The 14,217-nt window shown below is 44.3% G+C and overlaps 2 protein-coding genes across 4 annotated transcripts in view; both read right to left on the bottom strand.

The window, feature by feature from the left end:
* The window catches only part of PLEKHS1 (pleckstrin homology domain containing S1), a 38,811-nt gene extending 24,621 nt beyond the window's left edge, over nucleotides 1–14,190 (bottom strand). For all 3 annotated transcript variants that reach the window (XM_024756011.1, XM_024756012.1, XM_024756010.1), the window contains exons 1-2: nucleotides 14,134–14,190; nucleotides 12,888–13,019 (exon numbers count right to left, since the gene is read on the bottom strand). The gene's annotated coding sequence lies outside the window, so the exon portion shown is untranslated. The remainder of the gene's footprint in view (nucleotides 1–12,887; nucleotides 13,020–14,133) is intronic.
* CASP7 (caspase 7) overlaps nucleotides 13,680–14,217 on the bottom strand; it is a 30,934-nt gene continuing 30,396 nt past the window's right edge. The window contains exon 7 of the mRNA XM_024756016.1: nucleotides 13,680–14,192. Coding sequence (XP_024611784.1) covers nucleotides 14,182–14,192 — 11 coding nt within the window. The 3' untranslated portion in view covers nucleotides 13,680–14,181. The remainder of the gene's footprint in view (nucleotides 14,193–14,217) is intronic.

Genomic DNA, 14,217 nt, shown 5'->3' with positions numbered 1-14,217 from the left:
TCTGATTATAATGACGCCCTTGAGGCAATGGCAACGACATTGTTGGCCAAAAGGAAATGAGATTTCCTGGGCTGGCTTGGACCAATCATGATTCTTTTCCTTAGCATCTGAACAAAATTGAGGTACAGTTACCAGTAAGATGGAGAGCATCTGTTGCCGACATCATCACCTGGCCCCTGCCTCCCTCTCCAAGATCACCTCTGAGAGCTCTCGCCTGTACTGTCTGCCCTCTAGGCATCTTGACCTGTGTATGTACTGTTCCCTCTCTCTGATTCATTCTTCTCCCATCTCTTCACCTGGTTAACTTCTACTCATCCTTCAGATCTCACTCAACTATCACTTCCCAGTGATTCCCTCTCTCCCCCAGACAAGGTCATATTCTCCCATGATACATTATCATGGTGCTGTGTTAACTTCAGAACACATTTTCCCATTTATAATTTTATATTCGATTGTCTGATTATTTGATTAAAGCCTGACTCTCCCTCCACAAGACTGCAAAATCCATGAGGATTATTAGTACTGTGTCTGCTTCTGCTGATCATTGCATCCCAAGTAGCTAGCTTAAATGCCTCTCCCATTCTTTCTTTTTTTTTTTTTTTGGTGGTACTCGGGCCTCTCACTGTTGTGGCCTCTTCCATTGCGGAGCACAGGCTCCGGACGCGCAGGCTCAGCGGCCATGGCTCACGGGCCCAGCCGCTCCGCGGCACGTGGGATCTTCCCAGACCGGGGCACAAACCCGTGTCCCCTGCATCGGCAGGCGGACTCTCGACCACTGCGCCACCAGGGAAGCCCCCCATTCTTTCTTTATTGTGTGCCTACTATATGCAAGGTGTTATATTATGGGTCAAAAGATAAATGAAAACATGAATGTCTTTTGAGAGCTCATAACGTGGCCAGCGGGATCAGACACAACGAACTCTAATATTCCAGTGACACCTCTACTTCACTTCCATACACCACTCCCATGGTCACACTTTGGACCTTGTAATTACCCATCCCTGTCTGGCCTTTTTTTTTTTTTGCAGTACGCGGGCCTCTCACTGTTGCGGCCTCTCCCGTTGCAGAGCACAGGCTCCGGACGCGCAGGCTCAGCGACCATGGCTCACGGGCCCAGCCGCTCCACGGCATGTGGGATCTTCCCGGACCGGGGCACGAACCCGTGTCCCCTGCATCGGCAGGCGGACTCTCAACCACTGCGCCACCAGGGAAGCCCCCTGTCTGGCCTTTGATCACTTTGATGCTGGTATCCTACCTTCTGACTGCAACTTCCCATCCTTCTACCTTTTCTATTTCCTCATTTCAACCAAACCTGTTCTTCAGCCTTTTCAAGCCCTCGGGATTCTTGATGCTTCCTCATACTTTCACATGTCTGTTGTGATCAGTGACCTTTGCTAGCTGAAACTGCTATTCCTCAACCGCCTGTCGAAGGCAATGAGCCAGCCTGGTCTTTGGATCGGGGCGAGCATGTGACCCTTAGAGCTGGCCCTCCACTGGTTGGCTGTTGGTCCACAGAGTAGCCTGACACAGAGTTTTGCTCAAAAGAGACAATGGCAGTTAGCGAAGCCTTGTTGAAATTCTCTTTCCTTTACTTCCAAGTTACTTTTTCGGCTGGTTCTCTTCTGCACTGATTGATCTTCTTTGCCTCTTTTGCTCGCTCCTCTACCTGCATGCAATCCTTACATTTCAGAATCCCCAGAGTTCCTTCCCTAGATATTTACTCACTCTACAAGTATATCTTGATGCTGGAAGTGTTGACAGTCCATTGAGGGTAGTGACCATAAATCTGGCAAGATTCCTATCTGCTTGATGTGTGATTTTCTCTAGTAGCATCCAGCCTTTCAGGAGCAGACATGGGGAAGCCAGGTGGTGAGGTTCATTCCAGGTTAGCATTTGTGCTGGGGAGATGCCACAGAAGGACAAAAGAGCAAGGGAGTTTAGGATAATTGCAAAAGGGTGCCCAAATAGGTGAACCATGGGATCAGAGGGGCATAAGGAGGGAAGAGATGATAGGAGGGGCTCCTGGAGAGGAAGTACCGGTGAGATTGAAGATAGACGAAATAAGCTGGCTGGAAGGGTAGGAAGTGGTGCTTGGAGAGAGCATTACTGATTGATGCTCTTAAAAGTAGAACAGTTGCAGGGAGCGGGTGGCTGAGCTACACTGTGTAAGAAGGTCATTGGCAATGAGGAAGTCAAGGAACTTAGGGGCTAAGATGTTTGGTCATCCACATGGATGTCTAGTTTATGCAACAAAATCCTTTCGAAATTCTCTGAAGTTTTTTTGAAATGAAAAACAGAATAAAGTTAATCATCTCTGCCCACCTCCCCTAACACATACATACAACAATGTCTATTTTAATAGTTGAACTCATTTGTAAAAGCAAAAGTAGACATAGATGTCAAAGGAGGACCCTTGGATCCATAGACGATTGAAGTCAGAATCCTCTTTATTTCAAAAGAACACTTGGGCCGCAGTTTCTGGGGATGAGGGAATGTGTATAGGTGATAGAAGATGGCCCAAAGGTTGTAGGCTGGGAAGACAGCCAAAAGACCACCACTGGGTCCAAAGGAGGGATGACGGGGGCTGCTTCTTTTTCTTTCCCTTCCTTTCCCCTTATTGCCCTGAATCCTTATTTTGCCCACCTGGTTGGCACTGGGGCAATGGGAACAGAGTTGGTAGAGAAGGAATGGCAGTGAAGTTTACAATAGTGGAGAGGGAGGGACAAGCATAGTAGAAAAGAGACCCCCCACTTCCCAGTGATCCCTGGGACCCACGTGACTCTTGGACCGTGGACACACTCGGGACTCCAGAGTCGGCCTCAGCCACTGGTCCAGAAGCAGAGGGAATCTCAGGACTTGTGAGTGGGATGCTGGGTCAAAGGCTCCTTCTCTTCCTCTGGGCAGCACAGTGCGTGGATGGGAAGGCATTTTGCTTCCGTGCGGGGAAGCCAACCTAATAATAAAGATGATGCAAGGAAAGAACAGAGCTGAAAGAATCACAGAGATACAGTGCCTCTGTCTTGATGGCTTGGTAAACTTTGGATTAAACTGTGCTTGAATTCCATCCTTCCTCTGGACTTTCCTGTTAGGAGAAACGGAAATTCTCTTGACTGTTGAAATCAGTTTGCATTAAATTGTTTGTTTTGTGCAAATGGAAATCATTTTGATTGAGGGATGTATGATTTGAACATGAGGAATTGGCCCAGGGATAGAGACGGGGGAGAGAGTTTATAGGAGAAAAAGGATAAAAAAGGAAGGGTAAAAAAAGAAGATGACTCGGCATAGCATAGTATTTTCAAGCATAGAGTCAGACTTACAGAGTTCCCAGAGCTCATTATTGTGCTCTGTGCTCTTGGAGAAATCACTTAACTTCTCTATGCCTCAGTTTCCTTGTCTTTAAATGAGAATGATAATAGTACCAACTTGCTAGAGTTGTTACAAGGATGAAACGAGCATATATTTGTAAAGTGCTTGGCCCACAGTAAGCACTTTATAAGGGTTTATCAAATAAATCAAGGACGTTGTGTCTGTAATTTAACTTATAAATGAGTTTGTGTAGGAGCCACACCTCTAATGGGAGGGGCTAGGCTCCTCTCTGAGTTTAAAGACTCTTCAAAGTACTTCATAGTGGCATTGGGGGTGTGAAGTCATCCTTTCCATGTTTCCCTTGAGTAAATAGAGGCTACACGAGGCTCAGAAATCATCTAAGAGTCACCTGGTAATAAACATCATGACAGAGTTGAAACCCACCAGGCCTAGAATCACGATACCAAGTTTATGCTTCTGGTCTGCTTCAGCTCACTGGAAGACCTTGGGTTTGTCCCCTTTTTCCCCCTGGGAAGGGGGGACCAGATGACTTCCTGGTGCCTAACAGGCCTAGCAGTCTGCGGGTCTCATAATAGTACCAGCTTAATTGATTGTGCAGTTCGCCAGTTACAAGGCACTTCTACAGTGTCTCCTGCTTGCACAAAAATCCTGCGAGGGAAGCAGGGCAGATATTATTATATTCCCTGTTTTACAACCAAGAAGGGAAGCCAGCTGATAAAAATGTTTGGTATCTGGTAAGTTACCACTGAGGGTAACTGGAGCTGGATCCCACCTGGAAACTCTGGAAGCTATTCTACAACACTCACCTTAGTTATTCCACCCAGGGGTGCCGGAGCTGGGGTATTTATAGACCAACTCCTGTCTATCATCAGGGGGACATGAATTTCTGGCACTGCTGACCTGTCATATATGTAGCAAAGTGGGCTCAGGAGGCCAGAGGGATCCAGAGGGACACGTGGGTGTTGACACTTGGGAGTAGACCGATGTGGCTGCCCCCGCATCTGCTACAGTCCCCCTTGGATAAGATGCTCTTGTCACTTTTACCTGAAAATATGTCTGTGAAATATAGTTTTGTAGTTGAGCACATTGCTATTTTCACCTCAGTCAGCGTTTTGAGGACAAGGAGATGTGGCAGGTTAATAATGGTCCCCAAAGATGTCCACATCCTAACCCTGGAACCTGTGAATATGTTACCTCACATGGCAAAATGGTCATTGCAGATGTGAGTAAGTTAAGGATCTTGAGATGGGAAGATTATCTTGGCTTATTTGTGTGGGCCTGCTAGAATCACAAGGGTCCCTATAAGAAGGAGGCAGGAGGTCAGAGGAGAGAGAAGATGCTACACTGCTGGCTTTGAAGAAATGAGGAAGGGGCCAGGGACCAAGGAATGTAAAGCCTCTAGAAGTTGAAAAAAGCAAGGAAAGATTGATAGATTTTCCCCTGAAGCCTCCAGATGGAACAGAGCCCTGCGGATACCTTGATTTTATATTTCTGAACTTCATAACTCCGAGAGAATAAATTAGTGTTGTTTTAAGCCACGAAATTTGTGGGCATTTGTTGGAACAGCAATTGGAAATTAATGCAGAGCAAATGGATGGGTTAACATCAGGGTCTACCATAGATGTTCAGTAGGTAGCTCAAACAACTTGTGCAAAACAGAAACCTTGATTTTCACCGTCCTCACCCTTCCCACCAAACCTCTTCCCAGTCTCAGGAAACTGCACCATTTCATCTACCTGTTAGGCTATAAACCGGAATCACCCTTAATTTCCAGCCTTTTCGCATATCCCTACTCCAAATCTGTCAGCCAATCCTGCTGCCTCTGCCTTCAAGACAAAGCCCACACTTGACCACTTCCCATGACATCCACTACCATGTCAACCTGCGTCTCTCACCTAGGCCACTACTGCAACTCCTGGGCTCCCTGCTTCTACTTTCTCTCTTTAGTCCATTCTCCAGAGTATCTTTGACAATAAATAGTTCATGAAATCCTACCACTTCCCCGCTCAAATCTCTCCAATGGCTTCCCGTTCGTTGTATCAGAATGAAATCCACTGTGTTCGCCATGGTTGAGAGCCCTGCACGATCTGGCCCTGCCCGCCTTTCACCCTTATTTCCCAGCATTCTGCTCTGCAGCACTGGCTTTCTTGATGTTTCTCAAATAGGCCCAGGTGGTAGCTGCCTCAGAGCCTTTGCACCCACTGCTTGCTCTGCCTAGAAACTCCTTTCTTTTCATGTCTACGTGGCCCATTCCATCACTCTGCTCAAGTTTCTGCTCAGATGTGGCTCTGAGGAGGCCTTTCCCAGTCATTCTACCTAACTTAACCTTCCTCTCACCCACCTCCCCATTCCTGAGCTTCTTATCCTGCTGTATTTCTTCATAATACTTCTCACTACATGAAATCATATTAACTATCTGTCTTCTCCATTAAAATATAAATTCTATGGGCTTCCCTGGTGGCGCAGTGGTTGGGCGTCCGCCTGCCGATGCAGGGGACACGGGTTTGTGCCCCGGTCTGGGAAGATCCCACGTGCCGCGGAGCGGCTGGGCCCGTGAGCCATGGCCACTGGGCCTGCGCATCCGGAGCCTGTGCTCCGCAACGGGAGAGGCCACAACAGTGAGAGGCCCGCGTATCGCAAAAAAAAAAATAAAAATTAAAAAAAAAATAGAATAAAATATAAATTCTATGAGAGAAAAGACTGTTTTTTTACCTGTTCTTTCCCCAATGCTAAGAACAGTGCTTAGCACAGATCTCAATAAATATCTGTTGACTGAGAAAAAATACGTATAAAAGGTTATTTCCTTTTTGGTGTCTATCATGATCAGTCAAAGATAAGTGGTGCTTCTTATGTAGGCGCGGTTTACCCAGAACACAAATTAGTGCATTTTCACATATCCACCCACCCACACCTTCTAGATCTTTATGCCTGAAAGAGAAATTCGTCTTCAGCTCCCACAAGTCCTAAGTTGGAAGAGAAATTGTGAACCAACTGTGACTTCACTGAAAGTACAAATCCTCCAACAGAGCTCTCTTCAATCACAAGTGGATCCTCTTGCCCTCTGAAATGAGAGGGACCACTGTTCACATCGGCTATGGGACTGTTAGGCGCTGGTTAATTTATCACAGAAAATTCTTACTTGGTATTCTTATCTAACTCCTGCTTCTAGCACACACCCAAATCTCCCGGTTTTTAAATTAGCCATACTCATTTGCTCTCGGTACTTATATTATTTTTAAAAGTTTAGCAGACGGAACATATCTATCTTTATAATTGCTTCCTCTCTTGTTTTTCTTATTATTTTTCCTTCTCTCCTTCTTACACTCAGTCTCACTGAAGAATGTATCTATCCTGTAGGACCCTCCTCAGGCTCCAAAGTTTCTAAACTGTTCAACTTACCCCTTCCCAGGGTGCATTCTACCACTAGTTTAAAGTTTGGCTGCAAACTGGAATCACATGGAGAGGTTTAACAACACCGATTTCTGGTCCCACCCTCAGAGATCCTGACTTAGTTGGTCTGGGATACTGCCTGGGCACTGGGCTGGAAAAATCTCCAGGTGATTCTAGGGTGTAGTCACAATTGAGAACCATCACATCTAGTCAATCTCCTTAGGGTCTTTAATTTTTTAGAATTAAAAAAAAAAAAACTTATTTTATTTATTTTTGGCTTCATTGGGTCTTCGTTGCTGCTCATGGCTTTCTCTAGTTGCGGCGAGCGGGGGCCACTCTTCGTTTCGGTGCGCGGGCTTCTCTTGTTGCGGTGGCGTCTCTTGTTGCAGAGGCTTCTCTTGTCGCGGAGCACGGGCTCTAGGCATGCGGGCTTCAGCAGTTGTGGCTCACGGGCTCTAGAGCGCAGGCTCAGTAGTTGTGGCACACGGGCTTCGTTGCTCCGTGGCATGTGAGATCTTCCTGGACCAGGGCTCGAACCCGGGTCCCCTGCATTGGCAAGCGGATTCTTAACCACTGCGCCAGCAGGGAAGTCCCCTTCAGGGTCTTTAGAATCGCCCCTTCTGAATAAACTCCATAGACTCCCTGGAATTTTCCATTTATCTCTTTAAATTCACAAAGACCTGGCTTTTGCTTGATGACTCATAACAACACCCACCAAAGGAAATGTCTCCGTATTTGATCTTATAGTTCTTTGGAGTTTGCAAAGCCCTTTCCACACAGTTTTCTTTAAATCCTCCCAACATCCCTGTGAGGTGGGCATTCAGGGCCAAGATGAGGCGATGGAAGCTGGAACAATGGTCTGCAGAGTTAGGGCTGGGGCAGACAGATTGAGCAAAACAAGCAAATAGACAAACACACACACACAATAAACAGTAACCGCATAAAATCAGGATACCCAGTTCAATTGGAATTCCAGATAAGCAACGAATAATTTTTCAGTATAAGTATATTCCATGGAATATTTGGGACACACTTACACTAAAAAAATTTGTTGCTCTGCCTGGAATTCCAATGTAACTGGGCACCTTGTATTTTATTGGACATCTCTGGACTCAGCGCCCGTTCCTCTTCCGAAGCTCAGGCTGGTGGTTACGCCATTCCTCGGCCTTCCTATAATTCTCTTGCCTTCCTTTCCTGCTCCCGTTCTTCCTCTCCTCTGCATGGGTAGCCTTAATCCTCAGAAAGCCTCTTCTGTAGATTAGAATCCACTTGCACTTCCTTTTTTCCCCTCCTTCCTAATCTCTTTCTTGTGTCCTAAATTATTAATAAGGTCAGGCTGGTTTAAAAAACATAGTCAAACATTTACTGAGTACTTTCTGTGTGCCAGGCATTGTGTTAAGCGCTTTGTACTCATTATTTCATTTATTTCTCACAAGACACTTAGAGGTAGATACAATTTCCTAGGTACCTACATATGGCTATTTCTATTTCAAGATGGAGAAACTGAGGTTTAGAGAGCTTGAGAGATTCCTCAAGGTTATCTAACTTGGAAGTGCCAAAGCTGGGATGGGAACAGGGCTCTTCCTCCAGAGCCTTTGTTCTCAACTAGCATACTAGGAAAATGAGACGGTACAAAGAGCCTTGTGGCTTTGCTATTCAAATTTTCCAGCTTGTTCAACTTAGCTTTCTGAAGCTCCTGGGATTTGGAACAACCATTGGATAAACCTCTTCCATGCCATGTGGGAGGCCTAGGAGATGAAAAGTGTTGACAGCGTAGCAATCCATAAGATGCATACATATTTTTGGAAATCTTATTTTTAACCCTGAAAAAAAGAAGTGTCATCCACAAGTCTCTTGAAGGAAGACTTCAGCATCCATTGCCAGCAAAGTAAACACTTAACCCAGGGACAATGTTCTTTAAACACGTTTGCTGAGGCTAAGGGGCAAATAGTTTATGCTGATTCTGGGTAACAGACCACAAATACAGTGTGTCAGAGAGGCTGTTTTTCAAGTGTTCCATAGCTTTTTTGGTATAAGCTGCCCCTATGCTTTAGCAGTCTGTAAATATTTGTGCAATTAATGTATGCTGGCAGACGTCTCAAGAGAAAAGCAGGCTTCATAATGCCAAGAAAAATTGTAATTAGCAACACAAAAGAAAAAGAATTTGTCTCTTTCATCTCAGTGCTTAAAAACTGTCAGCACTTAATACAGCTGGAAGCTTCAGAAAAGATAATTTGCAAGAGCTGATTTTCCTAAGCTTTTAAGAGTTGGTCCTGCATATATCCTACTATAAAAAAACATACACTTGAGAATTAACTTTTCCCTTCCTTACTTAACATTAAACCAGTTAATATTAATTATGAAAGGTGTGGTAGAGAAAAGTTCCTTTAAAACTGTCAGTAATGTTATTAAAGAAAGTATTTTACATTGTGGTACCTAAGAGGCACTGGAGGAGAGGGAAAACACGAGTGGCCCATCTTGCCTAGAAATGATTGCCTAAGTGATCTGAGAGGAAGAGGAAAGAGGTGTGCCTGCAGATACCAGCTGGAGAAGCCCGTGCATCTGGACCCATTCATTGCAAGCTCCCTCACACTTCCCAAGCTTCCTCCAAAAGTCATCCTGGGCTTGAAGTTCCTGTTCAGCCTCTGGAAGTTCCTGGGCAAGTGTTCTCTAGTTCTAGCACATTTGGAATTGGGATAGGGTGGCTACCTCTATGTTATAGACTGAACGTTTGTGCCCCTCCCCCAAATTCACATGTTGAAATTCTACCCCTCCACCCCTGCCATGTGACAATATTAGGCAGTGGGGCTTTTGGGAGGTGATTAGGTCATGAGGGTGAAGCCCTCATGAATAGGATTAGTGCCCTTATAACAGAAACCCCAGAGAGTTCTCTTGTCCCTTCTGCCACGTGAGGATACAGTAAGAAGATGGCCATCTATGAACTAGGAAGCAAGCTCTCACTAGACACCAAATCTGCTGTGCCTTGATCCTGGACTTTATAGCCTCCAGACTGCGAGAGATAAATGTTGTTTAAGCTTCTCATTCTATAGTAATTTGTTAGCAGTCCAAACTGACTAAGTCACCAGATCTGAGAATAGCCAATGCATGGCTGGCCCTTTGATGGTCTTTTGTAGCTGGGTTTTTTTTATATATATATATATATTTTTTGGCTGCGTAGGGTCTTAGTTGTGGCGCTCAGGATCTTCGTTGCTGCGTGTGGGATCTTTTTAGCTGTGGCATGCGGGATCTTTAGTTGCAGCATGCAGGCTCTTAGTTGTGGCATGCAGGATCTAGTTCCCTGACCAGGGATGGAATGTGGGCCTTGGAAGCATGGAGTCCTAACCACTGGACAACCAGGGAAGTCCCTGTCCTAGCTATTTAACTGAGGTTTTGCTGCCACTCACGCTGATCTGCAAGGGAGGCTTTTACTATCAATATAAAATACACTGTCCTAGGACCACCTACACCAGAATCTCCAGGCAGGTTTGGCAAACATGCAAATTCCTGGTCTCCAACCTGGAAATACTGAATTACAACGGGGGCAGAGTGGGGTGCAGGAATCTGCTTCATGCACAGATCCTCCTGGGTTCTCAGGTACCCTAAAATGTAAGAATCACTAGAGTAAAGGAAACACCTTCTACCTGCTGACCTTCCTTTCCTGTCTCTGCTGCCTCCTCTCAGCCTTGCTGGGAGGCTAAATGGAAGAGAATTAGATATGTCCTCTGGGAACCCCTCTCTGAATCCCTAGGCAGAGGGAGACCTCCTCATCTGTACTCCAGAGTAATGAATGCACAGCTCAATAAATAGACAAATGTAAGCTGCAATTTTACTGGAGTGATTTGTTTACCTCCACTGGGGAAAGTATCATTTCATGGTCATCTTTTTAGCCCCACCTCTAATACAACATCTGGCATTTAGTAGGGCTTTTTAAATGTTTGCTGTATAAATCAATCTTTGGTGTAATTCCTGCACTTCTGGGAGACCTCACTTTGAGGCAGAAAGAGTGGAGGGTCCAGTGGAGCATCTTCCATTCTTGCCTTTCCCATGTTTCGTGTTAAAATCATTGTCTTCACATCATCATCTTCTTCATCATCCTTTGATACCTGCCTTTTATTGAGTGTTTTGTGCCAGGCATTGTGCTAAGCACTTTACATACATATCTTATTTAATCTTCACAACATTACTGTCCTCATGGGTTGATGGGGAAACAGAAAGATTGTCTAAGGTTATATGGGTATTAAACAGTCAAATGTCAGAGCTGGGATTAGAACTTGATCAGACTGTTAATTAAACAAGGAGGCCATCAGACTCAAGGTAGCTCTAGTGTTGCTGCACTGACATAAGCAAACCAAAATCTAAGCCTATAAACATCTCAAGTTTAGGAAAGCGAAAGCTAAGTACAACCAATCACAGGCAACTAGGGTTTAGGCTATGGCCAACCAATAATTTCCTTTCCGCTTCCACTTTTTCCCTGTAAAAGATTTTCCCCAGCTCCCTTTGAGGGAGCACTTCTAACCACTTCCCCTTTGGAGCAAATAAATTCCTAAAATTTTAATATGCCTCAGTTTATCTTTTAATGGGACTCAGAGCCAGGTTTCTAAATACTGATGGTTAAAAGCACCTCTGCTAACCCTGGATCCTAAGAAAAAAGTTTGATGCTGTGAGGATTGAGATATGCCTTAAACAACTTAAGCTGGAACTAGCAATTTTTCATTTCATTTCATTCCATTTTTTTGGTGTGCTACACAGCTTGCGGGATCTCAGTTCCCCAACCAGGGATTGAACCCAGGCCGTCACGGCAGTGAAAGCGCGGAGTCCTAACCACTAGGCACCAGGGAACTCCCTGGAACTAGCAATTTAGACCAAACCTATCAGACTGTTTCTACCTTCCTCTTTTTCCCAAATCCTTCCTGAACCTCATGCCATCTACCTGGGTCAGACCATCAAAGCTCAAGAAATGCCTGGCCTTGTATTTCTGCAGTTATATCAACCCCAAGTGCCTTCCAAATTTAAATCCTTTGATATCGTTTGGCTTTAAATGCTTAAAACAAACTTATCAGAAAACTGTAGTGCCATAAATATTTATATAAACCAAAGCTCATGCCAAAGCCAACTCATCATCTTCGGCTTTTGGGTTTTCAGATGTTGATCATGTACTTTTAGAAGGCTATTCAAGCATGAACCTGCAAGCTAATGGGGTTTCCACGTCCACACCAGTACTGCGGTGGTGGCTGGGGTCTTCCACATGTGTTCTTGGTGTATTTGTGTTAATGATTTACGAATCCGAAAGAATTATTTGCCATCTGATCCAAAACAAAGTCCTGAAATCTATCGGAAGGGTGATGTGATCTATGGCCCGAGGGCACACTGGCAGGGACAGGCAATAATCCTCTCTATTGGGAGGACTGGTGGGAAGAGACGGGATCTGTGGTTTCAACGCACAACAGCTCCTGCCCACAGCAGAAACATGCGCAGAATGGATCCCTTAATCCCATTCTGTCCAGGAAGACATCTTAAAGCCTGCAATTCATATTCTCAAGCACTTCGAGAACATAAAAACAATCCTATTATATCACTCAGCAGAAGGCTCATTTAAAATGGAGAAGGGCATAGAAAGTATACCATGGAAATTAAGGGCATGGTAGAGTTTTACAAGAAGATTTTTGCTGAAGGTTAAGACGTGCTTGAAACATGTCTTCTGTGAAAACTCCAAAATAGATGTTTTTCCATGAATTCTTTTTAGGTATATACTATATTATCAGCTTCAGTTTCAGTGGAGAGGGGAAGCAAAAATGTGTAAACAAGTGGTCCTTGCCCTCAAAACTGAGCTTCTCAAACTGTCCTGTGCATGTGGATCCCCTGGGGATCTGGTTAAAATGCAGATTCTTGTTGAGTGGGGCGGGGCCTGGGATTCTGCATTTCTGACAAGCTCCCAGGGGATGTGGATGTTGCCAGCACACACTTGGTATTGATATTTACAAGGCAAAAACATTTACAAGGCAAGACAGTGTAAAAGAACCTTTTGATCTTGCCATTATCTCTGAAGAACTCTGAAGGATCACATTCCTTTGGAAATTCATGGTACCCGGGGCTACTGTTATTTGTGTCCCTGCCTAAGGACACAGATGCATTGCGGCTGCTTTAAATTGGTGACCACCGCAGCTTCTCACCTGGCCAGATGTCTGCTGGAAAAGGCCTGACAGATGGAAAGCCAGACGAAAGGTGTGCTCCTAGGAAGTCAAAAGGCAATCCTTGGTGGCCAGAGTATCTGGACAAAAGATTTCAGGAGACGCACTGCAAGGCTGGACAAAAGAAAGGATTTGTCAACCGGTGTCTATGTCCTTTCAGTGGACATTATCTTCTTTCTCACAGAGAAACCTTGATTTTCTTGAGGTTTTAAACCATGTTGAATATACTGCATCCCAGCACTTTGAGACCTATTTTGGGCAATTTATGAACATAATAGGCTTATGATGGTTTATGGAAATTTGCTCAGAGGAAAAAGCTCTAGGCAGAGTCTAAAGCTGGCACTTAAAATAGGCTAGTGGCACCATGAGAAAAAGCAAACAAAGATAAACCCAGACTTGAGCCCACCATGCCAAGTGTGGCATCTTTCTCACCCACAACAGCACTCTGCCTGGTACTTTTGCAAAAAGGGGGAAGCTTGGATTCTAAATAACAATAACCAGGAATGTGTGTTCACCAGGATTGAGTTCTCCTTTAGTGTAATTTGTCATCAGAATTTCAGATTATAAAAAGATTGGAAAGTTTAAGAATGGAGACGGGTATGAACACATACCCAACTTGGAACAGGATTTCTGATCTTGATAAACGAGGGCTCTTTCCTAACAGCGATTTATATTTCTGGACTAAGGGGTATGAGGTAATATTATTTTATAAGCGTAATGACTGCTCAGAGAATTAAAAAAAAAAAGAATGCTGACACTTGGAATCACTTCTGTCTCTTTAATGCAGCTTACAAGGCAAATATCAATAAGTAGAGTGCTATGGTTTTTACTTCAACTTACAATGCACTTGGGCATATTTATTTCTAAGATAGGAACCTTTAACAGGGGAGTCTATTTCCCAAAGAACAGCCTGTGAATTCTGGGAAAAGTGGGGTAGGTGCTTGTTGATTTTCTCGATTTACGATCACCACTTAAATTTTGAACATTTGGTATATTTTAGACAGCAGGAAACAGGGACAAGTCTAATAAACTGGCCCTAAATTAGTTTTCTTATTGAAAGAAGATACTTTTACACCATCTGATTTTGTTGCCAAATTAAAAAGGGCCAGCCCATCACAAACAGCTTTACAAGTTCATTAACCCTTTATGTGAAGAGTTTCGGCTTCCTAAGTGATTATTTACTTGTTGTTTTATTAATGTTCTAGCTTCAAAAGAAAACATGAATTACATTTTGTGTTGAGGTCAAGTCAGTAGGGTCAATTCTTATCCTGTTTTCTCATTTTCCCACTGAAATAAAAAAAAACTTCAAAAG

Source organism: Neophocaena asiaeorientalis, unplaced genomic scaffold (assembly GCF_003031525.2).
Source record: "Neophocaena asiaeorientalis asiaeorientalis breed wild unplaced genomic scaffold, Neophocaena_asiaeorientalis_V1.1 scaffold85, whole genome shotgun sequence".
In the NCBI taxonomy this organism is placed as follows: domain Eukaryota; kingdom Metazoa; phylum Chordata; class Mammalia; order Artiodactyla; family Phocoenidae; genus Neophocaena; species Neophocaena asiaeorientalis.
This window is presented reverse-complemented; position numbering and strand designations above follow the sequence as displayed.